The sequence below is a fragment of the Hemicordylus capensis genome, chromosome 3 (genome assembly GCF_027244095.1).
Source record: "Hemicordylus capensis ecotype Gifberg chromosome 3, rHemCap1.1.pri, whole genome shotgun sequence".
Taxonomy (NCBI): domain Eukaryota; kingdom Metazoa; phylum Chordata; class Lepidosauria; order Squamata; family Cordylidae; genus Hemicordylus; species Hemicordylus capensis.
Genome location: NC_069659.1, coordinates 357,717,921 through 357,742,861, shown reverse-complemented (window position 1 = coordinate 357,742,861; position 24,941 = coordinate 357,717,921). Strand labels below are relative to the sequence as shown.

General features: G+C 56.5%; 1 protein-coding gene across 4 annotated transcripts in view; it reads left to right on the top strand.

Moving 5' to 3' along the window:
• FGF12 (fibroblast growth factor 12) overlaps positions 1 to 24,941 on the top strand; it is a 286,268-nt gene that overhangs the window by 169,619 nt on the left and 91,708 nt on the right. The window contains exon 1 of one of the 4 annotated variants that reach the window (XM_053312081.1): positions 1,891 to 3,313. The exons of 2 other annotated variants lie outside the window; for them this stretch is intronic. In XM_053312081.1, the coding sequence (XP_053168056.1) occupies positions 3,115 to 3,313 (199 nt within the window). In that variant the 5' untranslated portion in view covers positions 1,891 to 3,114. Of the gene's footprint in view, positions 1 to 1,890; positions 3,314 to 24,941 lie in introns of those variants that run through there. One more of the 4 variants, XM_053312082.1, reaches the window with a different exon arrangement.

Sequence of the window (24,941 nt, the reverse complement as noted above, 5' to 3'; positions counted from 1 at the left end):
TTGATACTATCGACCGTAGTATCCTTCTGGAACGTCTGAGGGGGTTGGGGGTGGGAGGCACTGCTCTACAGTGATTCCACTCTTACCTCTTAGATAGATTCCAGATGGTGTCGATTGGAGAGTGTTGCTCTTTGAGATCTGAGCTTAAGTATGGTGTCCCTCAAGGCTCCGTACTTTCTCCAATGTTTTTTAACATCTACATGAAACCACTAGCAGAGATCATCAGGAGATTTGGAGCTGGGTGTTACCAGTATGCTGATGACACCCAGCACTACTTCTCCATGTCAACTTCTTCAGGGCTGGATGAGGGAGAATAAACTGAAGCTGAATCCAGATAAGACGGAGGTACTTATTGTGCGGGGTCAGAACTCTAGAGACAATTTTGATCTGCCTGGTCGAGATGGGGTCACACTTCCCCAAAAGGAACAGGTTCGCAGTCTGGGAGTACTTCTGGATCAACGTCTCTCCCTGGTTTCTCAGGTTGAGGCGGTGGCCAGGGGTGCTTTTTATCAGCTCCGGCTGATATGCCAGCTGCGCCCGTTTCTCGAGATCAGTGACCTCAAAACAGTGGTACATTTGTTGGTAACCTCCAGTCTTGACTTCTGTAATGCGCTCTGCATGGGGCTGCCTTTGTACATAGTCTGAAAACTCCAGTTGGTTCAGAATGCGGCAGCCAGGTTGGTCTCTGGGTCATCTCAGAGAGATGACATTACTCCTTTACTGATGGAGTTTCACTGGCTGCCAATAGGTTTCTAGGCAAAATACAAAGTGCTAGCTATAACTTACAAAGCCCTAAATGGCTTAGGCCCTGGGTATCTAAGAGAGCGCCTTCTTCTGCATGATCCCCACTGCCCATTGAGGTCATCTGAGGAGGCCCGTCTCCAGTTACCGCCAACTCGTTTGGTGGCTACACAGAGACGGGCCTTCTCGGTCGCTGCCCTGAGATTGTGGAATGCGCTCCCTGCTGAGATATAATCCTCCCCGTCTCTGGCAATTTTTAAAAAACGCCTGAAAACCCATCTTTTCACTCAAGCTTTCCCAACTTTTAAAAATTGTCTGTTTTAATTTTATGGTTGATTTTAAATTGTTGAATTGTTTTTAGTTTTTGTATGTTTTTGACTTTTTTTATGCTATCATTAACCGCCCGAAGACTAAAGTTTGGGGCAGTGTACAAATTTGATAAATAAATAAATAGATAAAAAGAAGAGCTTAGACAAATTCATGGAGGACAGGTTTATCAATGGCTACTAGTCTGGTGGCTATAGGCCACCTCCAGCCTCAGAGGCACGATGCTGTGAAATACCAGTTGCAGGGGAGCCACAGCAGCTCTTGCCTGTGGACTCCCCAGAGGCATCTGGTGGGCCACTGTGGGAAACAGGATGCTGGCCAGGGCTTCCTTGGGCCTGATCCAGCAGGGCTGTTCCCATGTACCTAACTCTCCCGGCTCCTTGCAAACTCTCCTCTCCCATGAACTGGGCAGGAGAGCTCTTCATCCCTCCCTCGCCTGCCCGGCCCCATTTAAAACCGTCGAATGTGGTGCCCTTTGAGGCCCAGCCAGGATGCACGCCCTGCTTGGCCACCACCTCTTCCCTGCATTTTGCTTCCCGGGGCTTAATCTGCGCAGGCTTCTGGGGCTCACAGCTGGCAGGACTCCCCTCCCCCTTACCCCTGATGCTGGGAGTGATGGGCATTCTGCACGTGCCCAGAGGCGCTCCATTCTTTCGCCAGAGGCACGCAGGGCAGTCGCTGAGAAAGAGGGTCGGGGCGAGTGGCGAGAGCTCCCCTTCCGCCTCCTCCCTTGCCGTGCCCCCCCCGCCCCCGCCGTCCCACAAGCTGCGCCTGCAGTGATCTCTCCCTCTCGCCCGCCGCCCAGGCGAGTCTCTCATCCAAACCTCGGTCACGTAGGATTGCGTAGAAGCAGGAGGGAGGCGAGGCTGCCGGCTGGCTGGCTGTCCAAGGCTCGGAGGAGGAGGAAGCAGCAGCTGCAATTTCGCCCTGCCGCTCAGCCCAGCCGCCGCCGGATCGGGACCCGAGCACACCCCGCCCCCGCCGCGCACGGATCCCCGGGGATGGCAGCGAGGAGGGCGACGGCAGCAGCCTGGCGGCCCCCGGGCGGCCCATGAACAGCTCCAGCCCCGGCTGGGGAAGCCCCTCGCTGGTGGGGGCGGCCGCTGCGCCGCCAGGAGTCGGAGGAGGAGGAGGAGGAAGGGGGCTTCTGCGCCGGGCCGCTGCTGCGATGGGGCGACGGAGCTGAGGCAGGCGCGGGAGGATGTGGGGCGGGGGCCCCCCGGGAGCTGCAGCAGCGCCGGCGGAGGGGGCGCGGGAGAGGCGGCGGCGGCGGCGAAGGAGGGCGGGCGTGTGAGCCGGCAGCAGAGGGAGAGAGCCCGCCCCCTCCCTCCCTCCCTCCGTCCCCCCCCACCCCGCGGGGAAGGAGCGTGCCGACGGCGCCTGCTTCGGAGCGGCCGCCAGAAAGAGGCCTCTCCGAGCGCCCGGCGGGGGGCTGCAGGGGCCATGAGGGGCGGCTCGGCGAGCGGCGGACCTCCGGCAAGCTTGGCCAGGCCCCGACCGGCTTCGGAGCGAGAGCGGCGCCGCAGCAGCAGCAGCAGCAGTAGCCGCCCCGTCGGACCAAGCCTTCTTCTTCTTCTTCGCCGCCGCCTCCTCCTCCTCGCGAGGTACCGCCGGGCCCCGGGGCCACCTGCCGGGGGAGACTGAGGCAGCAGGGAAGCCTCCGCTCCCCGCCCCGGCTTCTTCTCTCTCGGACTCTTCGCCGGCCTGTGCCCGCCCCGTCGTGCCAAGGCGCCGTGTCCTGGACCAGACAGCTGTTGCAGCCAGTCGCGGGGGGGGGGGGCGACGTCCACGGACCCCGGGTCATCGGAGCACTGGACAAGGCGAGGGCCTTCCGTCGGATCTACAAAGGGCGGGGGCAGAGAAGGCTTTTCCCCCCAGCCTCTGGGCTGGGGGGGGGAGAGGAGGGGGCTTGCTCGGCGCCTTCTTCCCGGCCGGGACTCGCGGCTTCTGCTGCCAGCCTCGATGGGGGCGCCGTCGTCGAGGGGGCGATGATGGCTAGCGCCGCCGCCGCCGGCCTGTGACTGCTGCCCCCCGCGCCGTCCGGCCATGGCCGCCGCCATCGCCAGCTCGCTGATCCGGCAGAAGCGCCAGGCGCGCGAGTCCAACAGCGACCGCGTGTCCGCCTCCAAGCGCCGCACCAGCCCCAGCAAGGACGGCCGCTCCCTCTGCGAAAGGCACGTCTTGGGCGTCTTCAGCAAGGTGCGCTTCTGCAGCGGCAGGAAGAGGCACGTCCGGCGGAGACCAGGTCAGTAGCCCGCGCCGCCGCCGCCGCCAGCTCCAGGGGGGCACGCGCTTGCCCAAGGTACACTGCCCCTGTACAGGGAGGCTCCGCGGTAGCTGCCGTGGCTAATCGCCATGGGTCTAGACTCTTAGCCGTTTGCTGAATGCCAAGGCAGCCTGCAATAAAGAAGGGAGAAGTGTCTCTGAGTATGTGCAGAGTGCCGCTGAATAACTGCAGCCTATCCACTCCTGTCGGGAGTTAGGAAGCGGGTCTGCCACCAGCTTAGAAGTTGTGGTTTAATTCTGGGAGCTTGTTGTCTGTGCCAGCCCAGGAGCACAGATGGCTCAGCAGCCCTGAAAAGGTGCGGGGTCCTCCGGTGGGGCAGGAGGCAGGGGCCCTCCTCAGCACTGCTTGAGAGTAACCTGGAGGCCTGTGGGTGGTCTTGCACAGCCTTGCCATCAGACCCGGCCAGCCGGGCCTAGCTCTCCTCGCTATGGGTCGCCCGCCCCCAGGCTTACGGCCCTGCTGCCCTAAGAGCCAGCGTGGTGCAGTGGTTAGAGTGCTGGACTAGGACCGGGGAGAACCGAGTTCAGATCCCCATTCAGCCATGAAACTAGCTGGGGGACTCTGGGCCAGTCCCTTCTCTCTCAGCCTAGCCTACTTCACAGGGTTGTTGTGAAAGAGAAACTTAAGTCTGTAGTACATCGCTCTGGGCTCCTTGGAGGAAGAGCGGGATATAAATGTTAAAAAAAAATTTTTTTTTTTCAAGTGGACCCTCAGAAGTGTGATTTGTGAATGCAGCGAGCATCTTGACACCGGTGTCTCATGCAGGGGCACAAATCCGAGAGCTGGGGCTTGCTAGGCTGTCAGGTTGCAGCTGCATCCTGGCCTGGCCTGTATAGTCAGTGCGGAGAGGCATGAGGTGCCGGCTTTGAAGGGGCAGGGGTGGTGCCAGTGCTGGCATTTCAGCAGGAGAAGCCGCCTTGGAGCCCTGCAGCCGGTTGGACTCCGCCCGGCCATTGACTCACTGGCTGTCCTTGGGCAAACCACCAGCGCCGCCAGTTGGCCTCAGTTTGTCTTCTGTGAAATGGGTAGATGTAGAGTTGCACGAGGATGGGTTACCTTAGGGTAACACAAACCACACCACAGTTTTAAGAGGGCTCGCTGATTTGATACACAGCCACTCTGGAAGCTGTTTGCATTAATGTACCCTGTCCATGCAAACCGAAGTGGATTAATTCCAGAAAAGTCCCCATCCTCTACTTCTGTGTTTGTAATTGCAACTAAAGGTCAGATTCACCAGTCCACCCAGACTGCTGTTTGTTTGGAGAGGCTGGGGTTGGGGTGGGAACACTTTGCCATGGCCTTGGCGCTTCTGCAGGGCCAGGCTGTCCTTTTAGTGCTGGATTGGGTGGATTCCTGGTTCGGGAGCTGGTGTTCGGATCGGTATCCTAAGCTCTGCTGCCTGCCCAGATATGCTCGGGGAGGTGAGGCGCAAAGCCCGCTCGCTTGCCATCCAGTTTGTCCACACCGATGCTGGCTTGAGTGCGTTGGCGGGTGCAGTAACTAGTTCTGCTGAAGGTGTTCTTGGGAACCTCGCTCCGTTGCAGACCTCGTAGGGAGCGAATTGTTTTCCCGGAGTGCTGCAGTTGGGGGCCAGCCATGCACCTCTCTGAATATGGTGTCCTCCGCTCTCCCCGAGTCCTGCTTTGGAGTAGCTCGTGTTTTGTTTCTGGGTATTGCCATTGCTGGCAACATTGATTCCAAGTCGTTATTGGCTTGACTCCCCCCGCCCCCCCCCCCCCGCTGACTTCTAGCATATGATGTTGGCCCCTCCTGAATTCAGTCCGTCTGTCTCCATGTTGTCTGCAGTGACTGGCCGGGGCCCTCCCATGGCATGCCAGGGCCCTTTCCAGACTGGACCCGACCGCGGGGGCAGGACGTCTCTTGGAAGGGGGCTTCCACACTTCCTGGGTCGTGGCGACACCGCAGTCCCTACGTGGACAGAAGGGTGCCGTCCACATTCCCAATGCCTTGTTGTGGATTTCATCGCTGGGCATTGTATATCTGGCGTGGAGAAGTTGCTTTTTTGCGGGGGGGGGGGGGTGGAGTGGGGGGGTGCTAGTTGCTGCGAGGCTGCTCCCCCTGCTGTTTACGTTTTGAATGCGACTTGCCCAAGGTGGGGGGCAGTCCTGGACCTTTTCCTTGGCCCTGGGCAGTGGCCGCGGCATCTTGAATCACGGCACCTTGAGACCCAGCCAGAGTGGCCAGTGTGGCTGCCTTCTTGCCCTCTGACACTAACACCCACAGGCCATTTCTCCTGCAAAACCACAAATGAAAGGGAGCGCATGCTCTCGCCAGCCGCAGGCCATATTCCTGGGCTGGTGCCCACTGGCACTGAGGGTTTGCCTCCCTGCCTGCAGCTCTGCTACGTGGTCCAAATGGAAACACATCCATGCCCAGAAAATTCCTTGGGGATTGATTCTCCCAAGCAGGTCAGTCAGAAGCATCCGTGGTGCACGTAGTCTGGTGGCGGGGTAGGGAGCAGCCGGGGGGAATCCGAGGCTGCTGCTTCAGAGACTCGGAGTTAGGGAGAGGGTTTCCACCTGCAGCCTCGTGTGGGCAAAACCTGCCTTTGGGAGTAGACAGAGGCTGCTGCACGTCTATGGCACCTGGTGATTGGGGATCCCCTGCAAACGCCGCCTTCTTGTTGTTTCTCGTCTCCTTATTCCGGAGCAAACGGCAGCTTGTCCACACGTGGAGTCTGCTGCAGGAGTTTCACACTTGCCAGCAGAGACACACGTTCCCTTCACATGTTTAAGAGCATCTCATTTCTACTGCCTGTGGGGAGATGCGGGGACCTGTCCGGTCGGTGGGCGGTCTGATGTCTGTAATTGTGCAGGTACAGCCTGCCTGCCTGCCTGCCTGTGTGCTGAGCTCCTCTTTTCTTGCCATACTGAAAACTCAGTACCGGGGCTGCTCCCCGCAACTCCCCCCCCCCCCGCTGCACTCAGCCAATGGCTGGCAGGCACTCCTTAGCGAGGCGACCGTGTAAGCTGAAGTGGCTGCCATCCGTCTGTCGGGGCAAAAAAGATGCAGCAGCAGCAGCAAGAGCCAGGCTGGCCAGGAGCACCCGACACCTGCTCTGCCTGGCGTGGGTGGAATTCGGCATGAACAGGCCCACCCCTTTCTGTGCTTGTGCGGGGGGGGAGCAGAGAGCAGGGTGTGTGTGTGGTGCAGACCCCCTCCTGGCGTGCTGGGGTTGGGCCCCTCTAGGCCGTTTGGGCTCAGGGGAGGAGCGAGCGGCCCCTTTCCCCAGCTGGCAGGTGGCCCGGGAGGCTGTGTGTGGCTCCTCGGCTTCCTTCCTTGAGCTCCCTGAAGCTCTTCTCGGCCCGGGCTGCGTTCTCTTCCGCGCCTGCCTTTTGTGGCCCAGCTCACAGGCTTGACTGACTCGTCTCTTGAACCCATTTCCCTGCTGCCCCCCACGCCAGTCCCCGGGCGGCTCTTCGGGGTCCCTCCGTAGGCACAGTGGGCACGTGTGAACACTCGTGCCTTGTCCCCATGTGGGTGCCATCTCCCCCACTAGGGCGAGGCTTGTGTGCCTCAAGCCAGCAAGCCCCAGCCACCCCACAGGTCCTTGCTCCTCACCCTTTGCAGCAGTGGCGTGCATTTTCTCCACCCTCAGCGGCCTCTCTATAGCAGCACGTCCCCCCCCCCCCAATTATTGTTTTAAAAAGCAATAGCACGGCGAAGCTTGGAGGGTCTCCTGTCCCTGGGGTTGTATGCAGTTCGGTTTCTCTTCCCTCCACCCCTCCCCTCAGCGGCAGATAAAGATTGACTGCTTTGGTAGCAGGCCAGAACCTCATTTCTTCAGTATGACAGGGAGGTCGATACCGCCAGGGTCAATTAAGAAGATGGCCCCTTGATTGCTGGACCCCTCCCCGCTCTGCAGCAGCAGCAGCATGGAGACAGCGAGTGCATCGCTGTCCAGGCCACAGTGGGCGCCGTTTCTCTCGTGGTGGGTGCCTTGCGATCGGCAAGCCTGCACAAATGTTCCGTGTGGCCTTCTTCATAGTGTAGCCCAGTAACTAGCCTGCAAAGTAGGAAAGCTTAAATCCGTTTTGAAAACTACGCTCCCTAACCACAGCGCTCCCTCTGCTTATTTATTGTGAATAGCATGCACTTTTCACATGCTCCGAGGTACTCTCCTGATGTCACAGAAAGAGCACCCATGTTGTGTGCAGCCTCTCTTTTTGTGGCTCTGCCTAGCCATGGCTGCCTTCTCTTCTGTTTCTCCTGTCTCTGCTGTTTAAAGCAGAAACCTGAGAGCACTTTAATATTGGGAGGACGTGGCTGAACTGAACAATGGGCATGTCGTATACTGAGACATGGTGAATTTTCTGTGGATCAGGAGTCAGCCCCCAAATTGGGGAGTCAGAGAATGGACACTTGGCAAAATTACTAGAATTAGTGACAGACCCTGTGGGAAGGGGAGGTCAGTGGGCTTCTTTTTATCCCCTTTACAAGTAACCGGGCTGCCTGGGAGAAATGGAAATTGTATTCAACCACTCTCCCTCTGGATAGCTTAGTCTGGGCACTGTGGTTAAATCCCTAGGCCCCATGGCTCCTTGGCACCTGGGCGTTGTCAGGCCCTGCCCTACGCTGAGTCGGTCAGGCCCTTCGTCCATCTTGCTCAGTGTTTTCTACACCAGGGTGTCTCAGACCTTTACCCCCTGCAAGAACCCCCTGAGGCCAGGACAATTTCAGTACCACTTCAGTTTTCCAGTGGAGTTTCTATTGGCCGTAATGTGTGCCATCGTGTCTTGGGAGCACATCAGAGCAGCCCTGCCGGATCAGGCCCAAGGAAGCCCGTCCAGTCCAGCCTCCTGTTTCACGCAGTGGCCCACCACCAGATGCCTCTGGGGAGCCCACAGGCCAGAGGTGTGTGCCTGCCCCTGTCTCTGCTGCTGCTGCTGCTGCTGTGGCTCCCCTGCCACTGGCATGGAGAGGCATCTTGCCTCTGAGGCTGCTGATGGCATTGGCCAAAGCTAGGAGGACTGAGCCCTGTGCGGCACAAAGTGTGGCAGGGGAATCAGCTCGGAGCACCGGTTTGTGTTAAGCATCGTTTTGGGCGGAGGATGGGGAAGGAGGGTGAGAGAAAGAGAAAGAGAAGGGGGGGGCAGGCAAGAGGGAACGGAATTCTAGGCAGCCAGCCACCCTCTGGGAAGGCAAGGACGCTCTCTCCCCCCCCTGCTCCTCCCCGGGCTTCTTTCCCCTCTCGCCTCGTCCCCCACCCCCCGCCCCCATCTGCCTCCTGCAGCCCCTGGGGTATGTGCAGCATCTACCGCAAGGAGCTTGGGCCTGCACTGTCTGGCAGCAGCTCCCCAGGGGTTGCTCATCGGCTTTCTCAGCCCTACCTGGAGATGCTGCCAGGGACTGAGCCGGAGGCCTTCTCCAAGCACAGGAGGGGCTCCGCCCCGAGGGACAGGCCCTCCCCAGCCATGGGCTTGCTGGCTTCAGGCTGCTCCATCTCTTCCAGCATTAAGGAGCTACCTTCCATGCTGGGGAGTGTGGGTGGGGGGGGGTGTTGTTGTTTTGGAGAGAGAATGGCAGCCTAGCAGAAGGTGGGAGGAGAGCAGTCTGGCCCCTGCCTCGGAGGCATGACGTCTCCGGGGCAGGAGGGCAGCCCTGGCACCCCCAGCTTCGGAGGTCTGGGGAAGCTCTTTGCCTGCCTGCACTGCTTCCAGTCGGAGGAGATGTGCAGAGCAGGCCGGAGACGGGTCTCTGGCCTGGCACAGGGTCAGGCCACTTTATGCCCGCCCGGGTCTGGGCTGCGGCTCCCTGACTTGGCCTTGCAAACGCTGCTTCCAAATCCGATGGGCAGCAGCGGGCATGAAACGCTGGGCTGCCATCGGGGCTGGAGTGGAGAAGCATTCGGCTTGGCATGAGGAGCCAGCAGCTTGGGTGGTGTGTGCAGGGATTCTGGGCTGGGGGCCCTCTGGCTAGCGATGATGAGTGGGTGGCCGTCTGGCAACAGGGACGCTGCTGGGCAGCTGGCGCTTTCTGCCCAGGCCATCGTGCACCGGGGAGTGAGGGTTGGGGGAGGGCGGGCCTGATCCTGCTGCGCCCCTGGCTGGCTCTTGGCGTAAATGCCGTCCCCATTGCATGACATGGTTGGGTCTCACAGCACTGGCGGAGGTGGGGCTGTGCTGGCAGCTATAGCGCCACCCCCTTGAACGGTGGCTTTGCCAGGGAGCGGCTGCTTTTGGATGACACCAGCTGGACTCCCGAGACCAAGAGAGGGAGGAGAGCAAATCGGAGTCAGGCCAGGTCTGCGTGTCTGAACAGTTCCGTCCGAGTCCATGCTGTTGCGGCATCTGCTGCTTAATCTCTAGTTGTGTGAGTGTGAGTGTACACGCCAGGTGCTGTAAGTGATGCAGAAGTAATGGGCTACCTGTCCACAAGGGCATACAGGACGCAAGGCGACGAGGTTAGGCCATGGGTCCTCAGCCTTGCATCCCCAGATATTGTTGGACTACAACTCCCAAGGCCATTGTGGCTGGAGATGATGCGAGTTGTAGTCCAACATCCGGGGAGCCAAGTTTGAGAACCCCTGTGGCAAGAGTTATAACCCCAGATATGTGTCTGCCCAAAGTGGCTGCACAGTGCTAAGTGGTATGCCTTGAGGAGAAGCTTGCAGCATGGAGGATCCTTGGCTTTACGATGACACCGCCTCGCACCCCCCCCCTGCAATATTCCCACACCAGAGAATAAGTTGCTGAGTGTGCAGTCAGATCAGTCATACGGGGGGGGGGGGAGGTGAGCCATAAGCAGATGGCGGAGGAAGTCCAGAACAGGCTTTGCAAAATTAATGGGCTTGGTGGCGGTGGCGGTGTGACCCTCGGTCTGTACCAGTATTGGCTGCTGCTTAAGGTGACAGTTGTGAGGGGGGAATCCCTTGACTTCTTCTGCCTACTTTTTTTTTGCAAATAGCACTGTTATTTATGAGTCCTTTGGCATTTTTAATTTGCAAAGTGCTTTTACAGACTTGGTTGTCTTGCACAACCTGGTCAGGTGGCCTCAATTTGCAGAGTGGGGCACGAGCATTTCTCATGAGGAGACCTTCTTGCAGCCGCCGCCGTGCTGGGGAAGACTCCTGCAGGCTGCAAGGCCTTGGAGACGAGAGCTGCGCCCAGCAGAACGGAGGAAACTGCCAGCCTACCCGGAAGGACCTCCCGGCTTAGACGGCAGGGCTGCGAGTGGCGTGTGAGCCCAGCCCCTCCAGGGCCCCTCCGTCTGGACCTCTCTTTCTTGTGCTCCAGCAGTTCTGGCCCCTGAGAGCTGTTCTCGTCTGGGAGTCGGCTTTGGCTCCGGTGGTGCCGTCCGTCCCCGGAGCAAACCTGCCCGTGGCGTGTGCCACTTTTCCTGCTCTGAAATTCTTGAGCACTTTGACTTGCAGTGCGGTGCGATGCGGTGGTTGAGCAAGGGCTGTGGCAGAGTTAGCCACAGCTCGGGGCTGGCGGGGATCTGGGGAAGGCACGCACCTAGGGCTGGGCTGGGGACACTGGAGCACATCTGTCCGTCTCGCTGCTCTTCCCTGAAATCTCTGCCCAGAATGGTCCTGACTCCGTTGCACAGCAGGGATGGCCACCCGGAGACTCCCCAGCTGTTGCTGGACGACAATGCCCAGCATCCAGCCCTGGCAGCTGGGGATGATAGGAGCTGTAGTCCTGCGACAGCTGGAGAGCCTTGGGGTGGCCGCCCCGGGAACGGGGCCTGGCCCCCATGAAGGGGAGACCCGCAGGGACCCCAGTCAAGCCCTTCTGCTCCTGCCTGCTTCTCGCCAGGGCTCTGTTGCTCCGATTGGGCTCCTTCCTGCGACAGGCAGACCACCCCCCTTGCCCCCCCACCCCCTTTCCTCCGGGGTAACTGAGATGCTCCCCTCTCGCGAGGCTCTGTCTTTTGGAAAGGATCAGACTCTCCCCACATGGCGCTGGAGAGAGCTGACTCAACCACCAGCCAGGCAGGCCCCCCCCCTCCTCCTCGGCGTTCTCCGTCTGCAGGTCTGGAGAGGCAGACAGGAGATTGCACTTGAAAAGCCTCGGAAGGCCCTTGAGAAGCCTGCGGAGTCTCCTCCTGCTAATCGGCCTCTTCCAGGCCTGCCGCTTTCACGGAGCGTGTGGTGCATCCCGCACTGTCCTTGGGAGCTTCGGGCTGAACGTGAACAAACACCTGTGCAGGAAACAACAAGGCGGGCTCAGAGCGAAGGTTTCCGTGGCTGCCGTGGCTTAGCCACAGAGCAGGGCTGGAGGGCTGCAGTGGGCGGCTTCCGCAGAGGGGCCGCTGTGCCTTGCCCTGCCAGTGCCCGCAGGTGGCGGTACCTTTTGCAGCCCTGCCGTTTCCTGCCTGGGTGCTCTTGCCCAGCAGCACGGGCTTTGGGGCTGGGGAAGGGCTGCCCGGAACCTGCAGTTTCTGGAAGCAGCAGGAGGTGGGATGACCCCTTGTGGGTCTGACGCCTTGCTGGAGAACTCCGAGGCCTTTGGCTGCAGAACCATCTCCAGCAGCAAGGAAGCAGTGGATTCTGGGGCAACCCAAGCACTGCAGCCCTGGGACCGTTCCTCGTGGGGACCCTCCACCATTCTGCAGGTGGGCCAGGGTAGCTTCTGCTGTGCCCTTGCCGTCACCACAGTGTTCTCTTTGGGCATGCCCAATACCAGTGCAAGGCTTCTCTGTAGCAGGGCCCTCTGAGTTCGGAGGGCTTCACGTAGGGTTGCTGTATTCAAGCTTCCCAGATCTGGGCATCCTAATTTGCATGTTATGCAAATTATGCCACAACTAATTTGCATTTTGTTTGTTTGTTTGTTTGACATATTTGTATGCTTTCCCCTCCTTCTCTGCCCTCCCATGTGATCGGATCCGAGTAAAATCTGGGCAATCCAGGCAGCACATTTGAAATCCGTGTCAATCCGGGCGGAATTTAGCAGCTGGGTGGAGGAGCTAAAATCCAGGGGCTACCCTAAATTCCGGGGGACATGGCGACACTAGCTTCACGTGCTTATGTCAGTACTCCTTGCATGGATCCTGTAAGGTCGGCCGGCAGTATTAATCCTTAGCGGGGCTGTGTGTGTGGAGCTGAGGCTGAAGGAGAGCTCGTGGCTAGCGTGGACCTCTCAGCTCTTGGCTGCTCTGCTGTGCCCACTTTTGTGGCTCGTCTCTCAGCAGGAGGCCCACGAAACAGAAGGGTCTGTCTGGTCCGGAGTGGCCAGGCAGCGGCCCCACTGCCCAAGAAAGGGGGCTCTGGCCTCCTTACAGACTAGAGCAGGGGTGAGGCCAATCTGAGGTTCCCCAGCCATTGTGGGATTTGAATTTCCCAGGGCATTTCAGAGAACCGCCTCTTCGCCATGAGCCCCACCGCCCATTGAGATCATCCGGAGAGGTTCGTCTACTCTACGGTAGCTGGTGGTTACTCCGGGACAGGCCTTCTCGGTTGCTGCCCCTGGGCTTTGGAATGGGCTCCCTGCTGAAACAAGAGCCTCTCCATCTCTGGCAACTTGTTTAAAAAGGCACTGAAGACACATTGAGTCACCCAGGCTTTTAATTAGATTACAGTTTTTACAGTTTTAATACTGTGTTTTAAATTGTTGTAGGTTTTTTAACTTTTTAATTTTGTTTTTATTTGCATTGTTCTGTTGGAAATCGCCCAGTTTGAGGCAGTATACAGAAGTGGTGCAGCAGGGAAATGTTCAACTAACAAGCAGAAGGTTGCTGGTTTGAATCCCCACTGGTGCTATATCGGGTAGCAGCGATATTGGAAGATGCTGAAAGGCATCATCTCACACTGCACGGGAGGAGGCAATGGTCAACCCCTCCTGTATTCTACCAAAAGACAACCACACTTCTCTGTGAGCACCGGGAGTCGACACCGACCCGACGGCACACTTTACCTTACAGATGTTATAAATAAATCCCCATCATTTCCAGTTGCAGCTGGGGGTGATGGGAGTGGTAGTAGTCTGACCACAGCTGGGGAGCATCAGGTTGAAACCCCCCCCCCCGAAAGAGGGCTATTCACACATTACATTCTACACCCATATAGCTGAACCTGGGAACTGGACCCCACAAATGTAGGGTAAAGATTCTGAGCACATTGAGTGTGTGAATGACTGTGAGCAAGTACAGATCTACTATTTCTGCACTTTGCACACAGTTTATATCTGTGCACACAATGAATGTGTGAATAGCCCTTATGAAGTGGTCTGTGGTCAGTGGCGGCGGGGTGGGGGGGAGGAGGTGGCAGAGGTTGATGATGGCATTGCACTTTGAGGTTGGAGCTTCCTGTGTGAGCTGCTTGATTGCTTGCAGCCAGCAAAGTCCCCCCCCCCCCGGTACTTCTGCAAAAACCTGGCAGCATCTCCAAGACAGGGCTGAGAGAGACTCCTGCCTGCAATGTTGGAGAAGCTGCTGCCAATCTGTGCAGACAGTACTGAGCTAGATGGACTGATGGTCTGACTCGGTATATGACAGCTTCCTGTGTTCCTATGAAGACACAACTGGAGTGGGCTGTTGTTGGGGCTCAGCCCGTCCCAATCCCTGTGGGAACCCTGACAGTCTCCATCAGCCCCGGACATGGCAGAATGTTGTGCCAAGTGGCACCCAATTGGGGACCCCCTTTTGCAGGGCTCTGGTGCCCTCACTAAAGCGAGACAGGGATGTGCTGTCAGCACGGCGGAGGTCTTTGGGTCATACTGCTGTGGATGTGGGTGCTGTTGTGCCTGCCTTCTATGTCCATGCAAGCAGCCCAAACCTCCACGCACACAGATGGATACGCTTAGGCCAGGCATCCCCAAACTGTGGCCCTCCAGATGTTGCTGAACTACAATTCCCATTATCCCAGCCACAATACATTGTAGCTGGGGGTGATGGGAATTGTAGTTCAGCAACATCTGGAGGGCCGCAGTTTGGGGATGCCTGGCTTAGGCTCACAGGGTTTGGTTTTTATTTGAATTAATACAATTGAATGTAATATGAAATAGGTGTCGAGTCCTTGTCGGTTATCTCAGTGCCTTTGGGCCCAGAGGCCAAGCACTGGGAGGGCAGGAGCAGGCAGACTGGGCACAATCCTGCCGGCACCAGTTCCCTTGTGTTTTCATGAAAAGGAAGCACGAGCTCGAGACCGGCTGCAAGGAAAGAGCGAGAATGCTGCGTCTTCTGGAGACTCCGGTTGCCTTGGGCTGGGCTTGGGGCGGGCAGCGGCCGCCGGCTGGGCTACTGTGAGAAGAGCTGCAGCCCAAAGAAGGTGCCAGCGTGGCGGGGGGGGGGGGCGCAAGGAGCAGCCTCTCTCTCTCTGGGGAGCCTCTGGTCCCTCCCCGCCGAGTTTCCTCCTGCTGCATCCCCTCCTGTGTGGCGGAAAGCTGGCCGGCCGTTTGTGGAAAAGCTGGAAAGCTTTTCGGCCGTTTGCAGGCTGGAAAGCTGGCCGGCCGTTTGCAGGTTCGTTGCCTTGGGCCAGGCACCTCTCCGGAGCCCCTGGCTGATGCGAGAAGGAGAGCAGCCGGCCTGCAGCCAGCTGTCTGGGCCCATCGGCAGGGCCCCCAAGAGGCGAGGCTGGCGGGCAGGAGAGTGCCTTGCCCAAGGCCTCCTCGGCATGGCAGCGCACAGATCCAGGCCCCCCCCCTTCTTCATGCCCACCCAGAGGCCCGGCCTGGCCTGGCTTGACTGCAGTGTGGATGCCAGGCGGGCGGCATGTCTGGGGATTCCCAGGCCCCCCAGGCAGGCGCTGGGCAGACTCGGCTACCTAACAGCTGCTTCAGGGGGCCCCCTGCCCTGGGCCCTATGGAGCATCCAGACCCACCAGCCGGGCTCACTGGTAGATGGGAGGGTGCTTGAGGTTCTTGGCCAAGAACCAGTTTTTCATGGAGGTGGGGATTCATTCTAGACGGAGGGAGGGGGGGAGGTCCAGAACCCCCCCAAAAAACTCCCCTGCAGGAGCCAAGAGTGAGGCAAAGGGCTCTCTGCCCCCTCCCCGCATCGCTGCCCTTATAAAGCATTGCTGCCTCAGCAGTAGCAAAGGGCTCTTTAGCCTCCTGCCCCCAGCGCAGTCTGGACAGCAGCAAGGGCACTAGTCTCACCCCCTTGTGTCCGTCCCCCCCCCGCCGCCGCCAGCTGCTCACATCCATTTGCTTGCTCTTGGCTCCCACCTGGCGTGCCAGCAGCAGTGGGACATGGGGGAGACTTCTGCTGCAGCCTCAGTTGCTGTTCAGATTGGGAAGCAAAGGGTTAAAGAGCCCTTTCTCTGTCTCTCCAGAGACCCGAGTTCCCCTGCGAACTGAGCCAAGAGGCACCTTTTCAAAGTGGTGATTCTCTTGATTGAGCAGGGGGAGAGCAACTGGCCCTCTCCAGCCCCAGCACAGCATCCCTCCAGTGGCTGTTGCTGATGTCTATCTTCTGTTTCATTTTTTAGATTGTGAGCCCTTTGAGGGACGGGGATCCATATCTATCTATCTATCTATCTATCTATCTATCTATCTATCTATCTATCTATGTAACACACGTTGGGAACTTATTTTGCAAAGCGGTATATCAATATTTGTAGTAGTAATGAGAGAAGTAGGGACCACAGAAGTGACCAGATGGAGAGCCCTTGAGTGGGGTGGTGGTTGTTTTGGATGCTTGAGCTGCCAGTCACCTGACCCACCTGACCCACCAAGAACATAAAAAGTTCTTAGAACTTTAAAAGAATTTTTGGAACTTAAAAAGTGCTGGATCAGGCCCAAAGGCTGATCTAGTCCAGCATCCTGTTTTGCACAGAGGTCCACCAGATGCCTCTGGGGAGCCCACAGGCAGGAGCTGAGGCCGTGCCTTCTCTCCTGCTGCTGTGGCTCCCCTGCAACGGGCATCGGAGGCATCTTACCTCTGAGGTGCCCGGAGCTCACAGCAGCCACCAGACTAGTCGCCATGGATAGCCCTGTCCTCCATGAACTTGTCTGAGCCCCTTTTAAAGCCACCCAAGCTAGGGACATCACCACATCCTGTGGCAGAGAACTCCATAGATTAATTATGTGCCGTGTGTGAAAAAGGACTTCCTCTTGTTGGTCCTGAATTTCCTGGCCATCCGGTTCATGGGATGACTCCTGTTACGGTGCTGTGAGAGAGGGAGAAAAATTTCACTCTCTCTACTCTAAGGCCTCATTCACACAGCACTGAGAACACAAGTTTGTTGGAAGCTGCTGCACCTTGTTTGCTTGTGCTTCTGGGTCTCAAAAGAAGAGTGGTTGTGACTCTCCAGTGGAGATCCGTGGAGCCCCCTGCGAGCTGTCGTGACCAGGGGGAGTCCCTTCCGTGAGGCCGTGTCTTCAGCTGTCTACTGCATCACTGACCACACATGTTTGCTCAGGGAACAGGTGTTGGGTCCTTGGTGCCTTTAGTGAGGAAGTACTTTTTCACACAGCACATAATTGCTCTGTGGAACTCTCTGCCACAGGCACGGAGGTGCTCCGCAGGCAGCCACGTTAACACCCGAGTGACAGTTGCTGGCAGTGCAGCCAATCGGTTCCAGTGACCTGACGGGCGTGCTTTCCCCTTGCTCCTGTGAACCAATCTTGGGATGCAAAGCGCACAATAAATATAACTGGGCACAGACTGTTACCAAGGCCAGGATCCACGAGCTCCTGGCTCGCGTCTTGCATTGCCTGCCTGTGAGCAGGAGGCTCTTGAAAGTGGAGTTGAGGAGTGTCTCAAGCAGGAGGGGGGGGAATCCGTCTGGAGGCAGTGCTTGGAACGTCAGCCTGGGCTCACCGGCTGGAACCTGGGCTCTGGAGCTGTCATTTCAGTTCCAAAGAAAGAGATCAGCAAATCCTATAGGGCTGTCAAGGAATATCCGTCGTCTGAGCTTTAGTCTATTTGTCAGTGGCACATTTTAACGACATGAATTGTATGTATTATTGCTTGTTTTGAACTGTGGGAGTCGCCCTGTTAGAAGAATGCATTTGAGACCAATACAGACACGTCGGTAAAAACATCAGTTCGGAAGGGGAAAGTGTCCATTCTGTCTCCTGAGGTGATGTCAGCTCCTGTTGTAGCAGGTGCCACCCTGGAAGAGGCATTCGCTGCTGTGGGAGGGTGAAGCAGACATGCCTCTACTACAAGGCTGCACAGCTTTGGCCCTCCCGCTGCTTTTGCACTACAGAGCTCATCATCCTCAGCCACAGAGGCCAGTGATGGTCAAGGTTGATGGGAGCTGTAGTCCAGCCACAGCTGCAGGGGCAGCGTTGTGCAGCCCTGCTCTGCTAAGACTGCACCTGCTGTCTGCAGTGGTAGAAACAGGACATGGTGTGTGCGTGTGCGCTCGTGTTTAACGAAATCTGCTGATTTAAATCGGGTGGCACCTTTCCCCCTCAGTTTAACGGTTTTCTCATTCATTGTTCTGACCCTGGGGTTCTCAACCTTGGCTCCCCAGATATTGCTGGACTACAACTCCCATCATCCTCGGTCACAATGGCCACCGGCAGGGGTGTTGGGAGTTATAGTCCAGGGAGATCCCCAGTCTAGCCCATGACTCAGGAGGCATGCCGCCTTCAGCCGCACATGCAGGAGGGACTGTCCTCTGAGAGGAAGCCTGCTGTGACATCCGAGTGCAGCCTGCCAAAAACCAGGAAGGGAAGGGAAGGGAAGGGATTCATCCAGCAGACGGAGGCAAAGGACTCTTAGTGCATCCTAGCCCTGGGTTGCCGTTTTAATGGAAATGAGAAGTCAGCTTTTTCACGAAAAGTCTCCAGGCTGTTCCAAGTCCTGAATGATGATTCAAGCCATTCTTAGCTGGATCTGGGCCTAATAACTACTTCTAGAAACCCTCTCGCAGAAGGAGATTCCGGTGGCTCACGAGCCAGCCGGCCGAGCAAGGATTCTCATCTCTGGGTGGCCTCCCTCTTGGTCGCGTCTTGTATGAGTGCTGAGTGCCGCAGCCGTTGCAGCCGTGCTTCCTTGCTTGTGCTGTCCTGCCGAGGGTGCAGTGTCACCTGTGCAGCAGCCCTTTGGCTCAGCTGCCGTGATGGCCTGGCATGATCACCAACATTCTAACTCTTGGGAGGCGCGGGGAGGTGCATATGGTCAGCAACGGAACGTTGACCGGTGATGAAGGTTCTGTCCTGTCCGTGGAAATGGAAGGACAGCAGTGTTCCTGGCGAGCAGGAGACCTTCCCGGAACTCTGCACTAAGCACCCGATGAAGGCTTGGAAGCTGGAGGGCCGCGGGCGAGGCTGCCAAGTGAGCCCAGAGGCCAAAGAGGCAGGAGGGTGGATTTTAATTCCACAAATGGAGCTGTGCGGACCAGCGATGTGCAAGAGCTGCCTCTTCATTTGGGTGGCATTTTCCACGGTGCCTTGCCGTGCACTTGGATTTCCCTGGGAAGCCGGCCGGCTCCTCCACGGGTCTCTTTCCTTTTCAAACCGCTTCTGCCCCTCTGGGGTTCTTGTGGTTTTTTCCATCTGGCCACCATCATGCTTACGGCGTCTGCCTCTTCCGACGAATGCTGTGAGTGTGAGTGTGGCGGGAGGGGGAGCGAGGAAGATGACCGACACGCCGGCGAGGCCGGACTCCCGTTCCCGCTTTGGACGGTGTGCGCAGGTACACCGCCCTTTCCAGGTAATGTCTGAAGAGGTCTGTAGAAGCCGAGACTGTGAGAGCTGGAAGGGACCTGAGCGGGCTTCGAGTCCCACCCCCTGCCCAGTGCAGGAGACTGCGACGGCATCTCTTGAGCGGTGCCGCCCAGCCTCTGTCTGGGAACCCCCAGTGAAAGGGAGCCCACCCCTGCACAAGGCAGGCTGCTTCACTGCCCAGCAGCTCTTCGCGTTAGGAAGTTCTTCCTCGCGTCTAGCCTGAATTTGCTGCTTTGGCGTTTGCACCCACCACTTCTAGTCCCTCCCTCAGCAGCAGCAGCAGAGAACCACTCCTGCGCCCTCCCCATTGGAAATATTATTCCTGCTGCTGTGATCTCAGTTTGGCAGTGGGGAGGGGAGGATGTTTCCACTTGGGCTGTCTTAACTGATTTTCATGGGCTCCTCAGGGCTGGGTCCGGAGGGTGAAAAGGCCCCGAGATGGGGAGAGGCGAAGTCTCCGTTTCCACGCCCTGTTCCTTCCTTCCAGTAAAGGAGGCTCAGCACAGGAGCCTTGCATGCAGTCTCTTCTTGGAAATACTGAAGCTGGTCTTCTGACTGGTGCCGTTTTTGGTGTTCTCCAGCAAGGCAAGTTAGAAATTCAGAATAATATTTAAGCAGATCCATTTTGACAGTTGAGAACCAGCCTGAAAAAGCATGTCGTTAGCAAGCAGATAATGAGAGAGCGGACTTAAAAACACATTGCTGTTAAGCAGAGGAGAAGTCCCAGAGGCTTTGCAGACAGGGCTTCTACCCCAAACCTCCTTCGGGAGTGAGTGTGTGCATTCACACACCAGCCAAACATACCCCAAAGTCCCTTCGCGATCCTTGGACCCACCACTCCACACACAAATCAGGATTTGTCTTGCGACTTCTAGCTTATCTCGAGGTATTTCCGGGTTTTTAAAATGCTGGTTTTAAGCTACTTTTTCTGAAAATGCCCAGAGCGGCACTGATGTGGAATCATTAGCATGATAAGAGGGATACTGTCTTTGAAATGCAGATATAGCTCTTTAGCATCCCCCTCCCTCTCCCTCCCCGCCACCATTGGCTAGAAGGAAAAGGCAGAGGCGTGCCATGTGAACTTGTAAAAACAAAACCCTGGAGCCGAGGGGAGGGGCAAGTGGAATTTGATGTGGTTTCACTCAACTTTTACCCCGCAGCATGAAGCCGCACGCGAATAACTCCCTGGCTTTCTGCAGTTAACCATAGCTGAGTAATCTGGAAGCAGCTCCTTGCTTCTCCTCTGAGCCTGGGTTTTTTTCCTCCTTGGATTTGTGCTTTGGGATGTGTTGCTGTTTGCACTGCACCCTGTGGAGCTATTGGTGGAGTGTGTTGGCACACACGGCTGAGTCATTGGGGAAGCCAGTTGTGTGTGTTGTCCTGAATGCTTTGCAACACTCTGGTCAATGGCAATAGTGCAGTCTGGTGTGTGTGTGTGTGTGTGTTTGTGTAGGTAGACATTTTTTCTTGCATGGATGCATATTGCATGAAGCCAGATTAGCCAATGTACTCTGTGCCCGGCTTGAGGCAAGCAAATGTCATTTTGACCACAGGAAAATGTGCAGAAGTGAGCCCTGGTTTGAAGTCTGTGTGGCTATGCTTAGTGTGGTTGCTACTTGCCGCTGGGACAAAAACGTTGGCCCGCACATTTTGTGAAATAAAGATGAGCTTGATAGTGTTACATAACATAGCTGGAAGGGTACAGACTCCAGTCTCAAGGGCTTCCGTAGTGATAGTTAGAGATGCTGCTCTCATGAAGAGTGGCTCTCAAGAGGCCTCCTCAGCTTTGCCTGGTGGGTGGATGCTTTCCATCCTTTTGCCACTTACAACTTTTGGATCCTCTTGAGGAGGACAGTATGCCAAGTGGGGGCAGCGGCGGCGGCAGCATTTCAGCGGCGATGCAGCTTGCTTGTGCCCCTGGCACTTCAGAGCGGTGGCTCCAGCTTAAATCAGGCTCTGCACAACTTGTGAGGAAAAGGGTGATAAATTATCAGTGGATGGCTGGGCAGAATAAACAGAGGCCTTGTGCACCAGAGGGGTCTCCTCCTCCTCCTCCTCCTCCTCTGTTCTTGCACAACTTGTGACCCAGGGAGCCAAAGACAGGTTGCCAGCCATGAATGGCGTCCTAGAAGTGGCATCACAAACCTGCTGTTTCTGCTGCCTGTGGAACTTCAAGAATGGCCCGACAGGTTACTGTATCCATGGCTGGGATGCTGCATTCTGCCTTGTGGGCCATGAATTGTGAGGCCTGGCTTAGGTAGGCTGGAGAGGGTCTGTTGCCATGTGGCTGCAAGCAGAAGGAATGCATTTTTAAAATTCAGTGGGTTGTTGTTTTTTTTTTTAAAAAGCTGTTGTTATCCTAAGGCTTGGGTTGGGTTGCTCCAGGGGTTCTCAAACTTGGGAGTTGTTGTTGGACCACAACTCCCATCATCCCCCTCTGGCCAAAGACCAGGTTGGTACTAGACATAAGACAGGAGTGAAAGGCCGTCCGGATGGATCAATGTATGCCAGCTTGCCAGTCTGTGGGTGAGATGACGGACAGTGTCGGTTTCCCCATCGCGCTTTACCTATAAAAACCTGACCTAGGTTCATAAGAGGGCCATAAATTCAGTTTTAAGAGATTCCATGTTTGCATTAAGGTCAGATTTTGTTTTAAACCAGGTTATTTCTAGAAGGGATATTTATTACAGATGAAACATTAATATTTAAAATCTGACTTAAATTTTAAATTCTGATTTAAAATAAGAATAATAGTAATATATCCCCTCCCCACTCCCCTGTCAGCATCACGTTTTAAGACATCCTGCTCAAGAATAGAGTAATCCTGGGGTTCTCCAGCTTGGGTCCCCAGAAGAGGAGAGCTGGTCTTGTAGTAGCAAGCATGACTTGTCCCCTTAGCTAAGCAGGGTCCTCCCTGGTTGCATATGAATGAGAGACTTAAGATATTCCCTTTAGGGGATGGGGCCAGTCTGGGAAGAGCAGAAGGTTCCAAGTTCCCTCCCTGGCAGCATCTCCAAGAGAGGGCCGAGAGAGACTCCTGCCTGCAACTTTGGAGAAGACGCTTCTGCCAGTCTGTGAAGACCATACTGAGCTAGATAGGCCAATGGTCTGACTCAGTATGTGGCATCTTCCTATCTTCCTGAGTTGTTGGACTTATAACAACTTGGACAACAACTCCCATCACCCCTCAGTGGCCATTGGGAGATGATGGGAGTTGTAGTCCAACAACCTCTGTGGTCCTGTAATAGGCTGGATATGGGCCAGTAATTTCCATCTGGATCCAGTGGCGGTGCTGCTGATCAGTAGGCGAGGGCAAATCAGGGAGAGGGGTTTGGCCTGTGGTGGATGGGATGGCCCTTCCTCTGGAAGGACCGATGTGCAGCTTGGGGTGTTTTCCGGCCCTGGCTTTGCTCCTGGGTGCCCCGATGGCTGCCAGGGCCAGGCATGCCTGGGCACAATTTCAGCTGTGCCCCTGCCTTGCCCGAATCAGATCTAGCCCCTGCCCTGCATGACTTTGCTCAGGGCGCCCTCCTGGGGCTTCTCGGCATGCCGTGTGGCGGCTGCCCTGAGGGAGTGTTGGGAGACTACAGCTGGTACAAAAGAGAGACTACAGCTGGTGCTGCCCCAGTTTGGTCCAGAGCTGCTTCTTGGGAACATGTGAGCCCTACTTTGAAAGAGCAGCTCTGGCTGCCAGTTGGGTCCTGGGCCCCGTGCAAAAATGGCCTGGACCCCGGGTCTCTGAAGGACGTTGTTCTTCTGTCTGATTGCACCCGTGCCCTACAAGCTCACCGGGGCCCTGCCTTGTGTGCTGAGGCCTGGTTGCCATGCACACAGAGTGGGGCCTTCTGGGCGATTGCCCCTAGATATGGCATGCAGTCTCAAGGGAGGTTTGTCCTCTCCCATCACTCCCCACCTTCCAAAGGCAGGCAAAGATCTTTTTATTATTGCGAGCCTTTGGTCCATAGTGGGGATGTGGGGGTTTTGCTGCTCTGTGTCGCTTGAACATGCTTTCTGCTACTTGTCTTTTTCTTGTGTTTTTGGTTTAAATTTTGTTCATTGCATTAAGGCGTTGCATGCTAAGGGCCTGAATATCTGAGCCGGAGGCCCTGCTCTGGGTGCCCCTGCTGAGCGCTTAGGTGGGTGGCACCTGGAGAAGAGTCTTCTGGTGGGGGTGCCTCGTCTGTGGGACTGCCTCCCCAGTCCAGTTTGTGGAGCACCGACTGGGGGCCAAGGCTCTTCTGTTCTCCTTTGCTGCCCTTGCTGCTTTATTCGGCTTTTATTCAGTCTGTCTGATCTCCTGGCCCTGCTGCAGCTGTAGCTGGAATCTGTGCAGGTTGGTTTTTTTTAAGGCTGAAGGGCTGGTTGGTTGGTTTTTTGCTCGCTGCTTTGGATCTGTCTAAAAAGAAGCACCCAATAGGAATACGACGGACATTGTTAAAGAAAGGCAGGCAATTAACAGTGCCTTTACCACCCTGTGGGGTTTTGAGCAGGCAGTTGCCCGCAGCCGCTGACCGCACAGCTAAGCTCCGCGTTGCCGCCAGACCCCCGTCTCCCTGGATTCTCTCCCTGCCACCGAAGGGCAGAGGCAGGCTGGGCTCGGGAGCGGCAGCTGGAGGTGGCCACCGTCCCGTGCAGTGTTGAGCACCACCTGGCTCAGGAGCTGCCACAGGGCTCCTGCTGGCTCTCCACTTCAGCCACCAGTGGGTCAGCCACCAATGGGTCTCCCAGGGTTACCTCTCCCAGAGACTGAGATTTTCCCCCTTTGCAACTTAGAACTGTGGAATCTTCTGGGCAAGTCGCACCCCAGAACTTAATGCATCACACACCTCTTTGGCAAGCTGTCATTTCGTCAAATTGCTTTTCCTCCTCTCCTGGTGACACATCTGACTAAGGAGTTGGCATGTGGGTGGAGGAAATTGCTCTTTAAAATGTAAGTGCAGGAAAGAGTTGCTATGTGTGTGTGTGTGAGGTGGGGAGTGGGGAGCATGTGCCATCTGCACGAGCAGAGGGGAGGGCAGCCTGCTGTATCTGGCACTGAGCGATCTGTCCCAAGAGGAACTGGAGGCTCCTGAGAGTCCCTTGGTGCTGGTGATGCAGCAGCAGATTTATTACTGGGCTGATAACGACTGCCAACTTTTGGAAATCCACAGGAGTGTGATTTGTGTTGCAGGATGCAAATTAGCTCATGAAGGACCTGAGATGTATTATTGCCCAAGTAACATTGCCACTGATCTAGTAAGCTCAGCTCTGGGAAAGCCAAAACCGCCGACCATTTCATTGAGAGACTTCAGTGAAGGTGAGGCGAACCAGAAGAAAGGCAGCGTGGTGAGACCCAGCCGCAAAGGGGACGGGAGGAATGGTGTCCAGCGTCGGAATGGAGCAACTGTGCCGAGGGCTGGGACAGTATTTCCACTTCTGACATCCCCAAAATAACGTCCGTGGGAGCCAGAATGGCAGCTGTCCGGTTTTCTGGACCTCTGCACGTTCCCTAGCCCGGCCTGTGCCATTGTCAAACCAGTCTGGACTGTGTGTATGTGTGTGTGTGCGCGCATGTGCTGTTCTTCCCCTACGCCACCTTGCACAGACTCCTAAGATGCTCCCAGGTATGCAAAGCCGTGCCTGTCGCCTCAGCACCGCCCACCTTAAACCTTCTGTGCCTGGAGAGAAGTCTTCTCTCTCTCATTTTTCTCCATCTGTGTGGGGAATGAGTTTTGTTCTAAGCGGCAGTATCATGGCAGTGTGTGTGCGCGCGCATGTGTATTCAGAGTGGAACCTTCCTGATTCAACCTGAGCAGGATCTAAAATGAACTGAGCAGGCATCAAAGTACGTGTGAGTGCCCGCACAGGCGCACGCCTTAGTCATGTCATGATTTTTTCCTTCTTGGTATTGCTAGCTTGGCCTACTTGATCCTCCCCGGCCTCTAAAGAACCAGCAGAAATGCTGAAAGGTCATTTCCAGGGGGGCTCCTGTGCCTCCCCTCCAACTTTTGTTCCCGTTGATC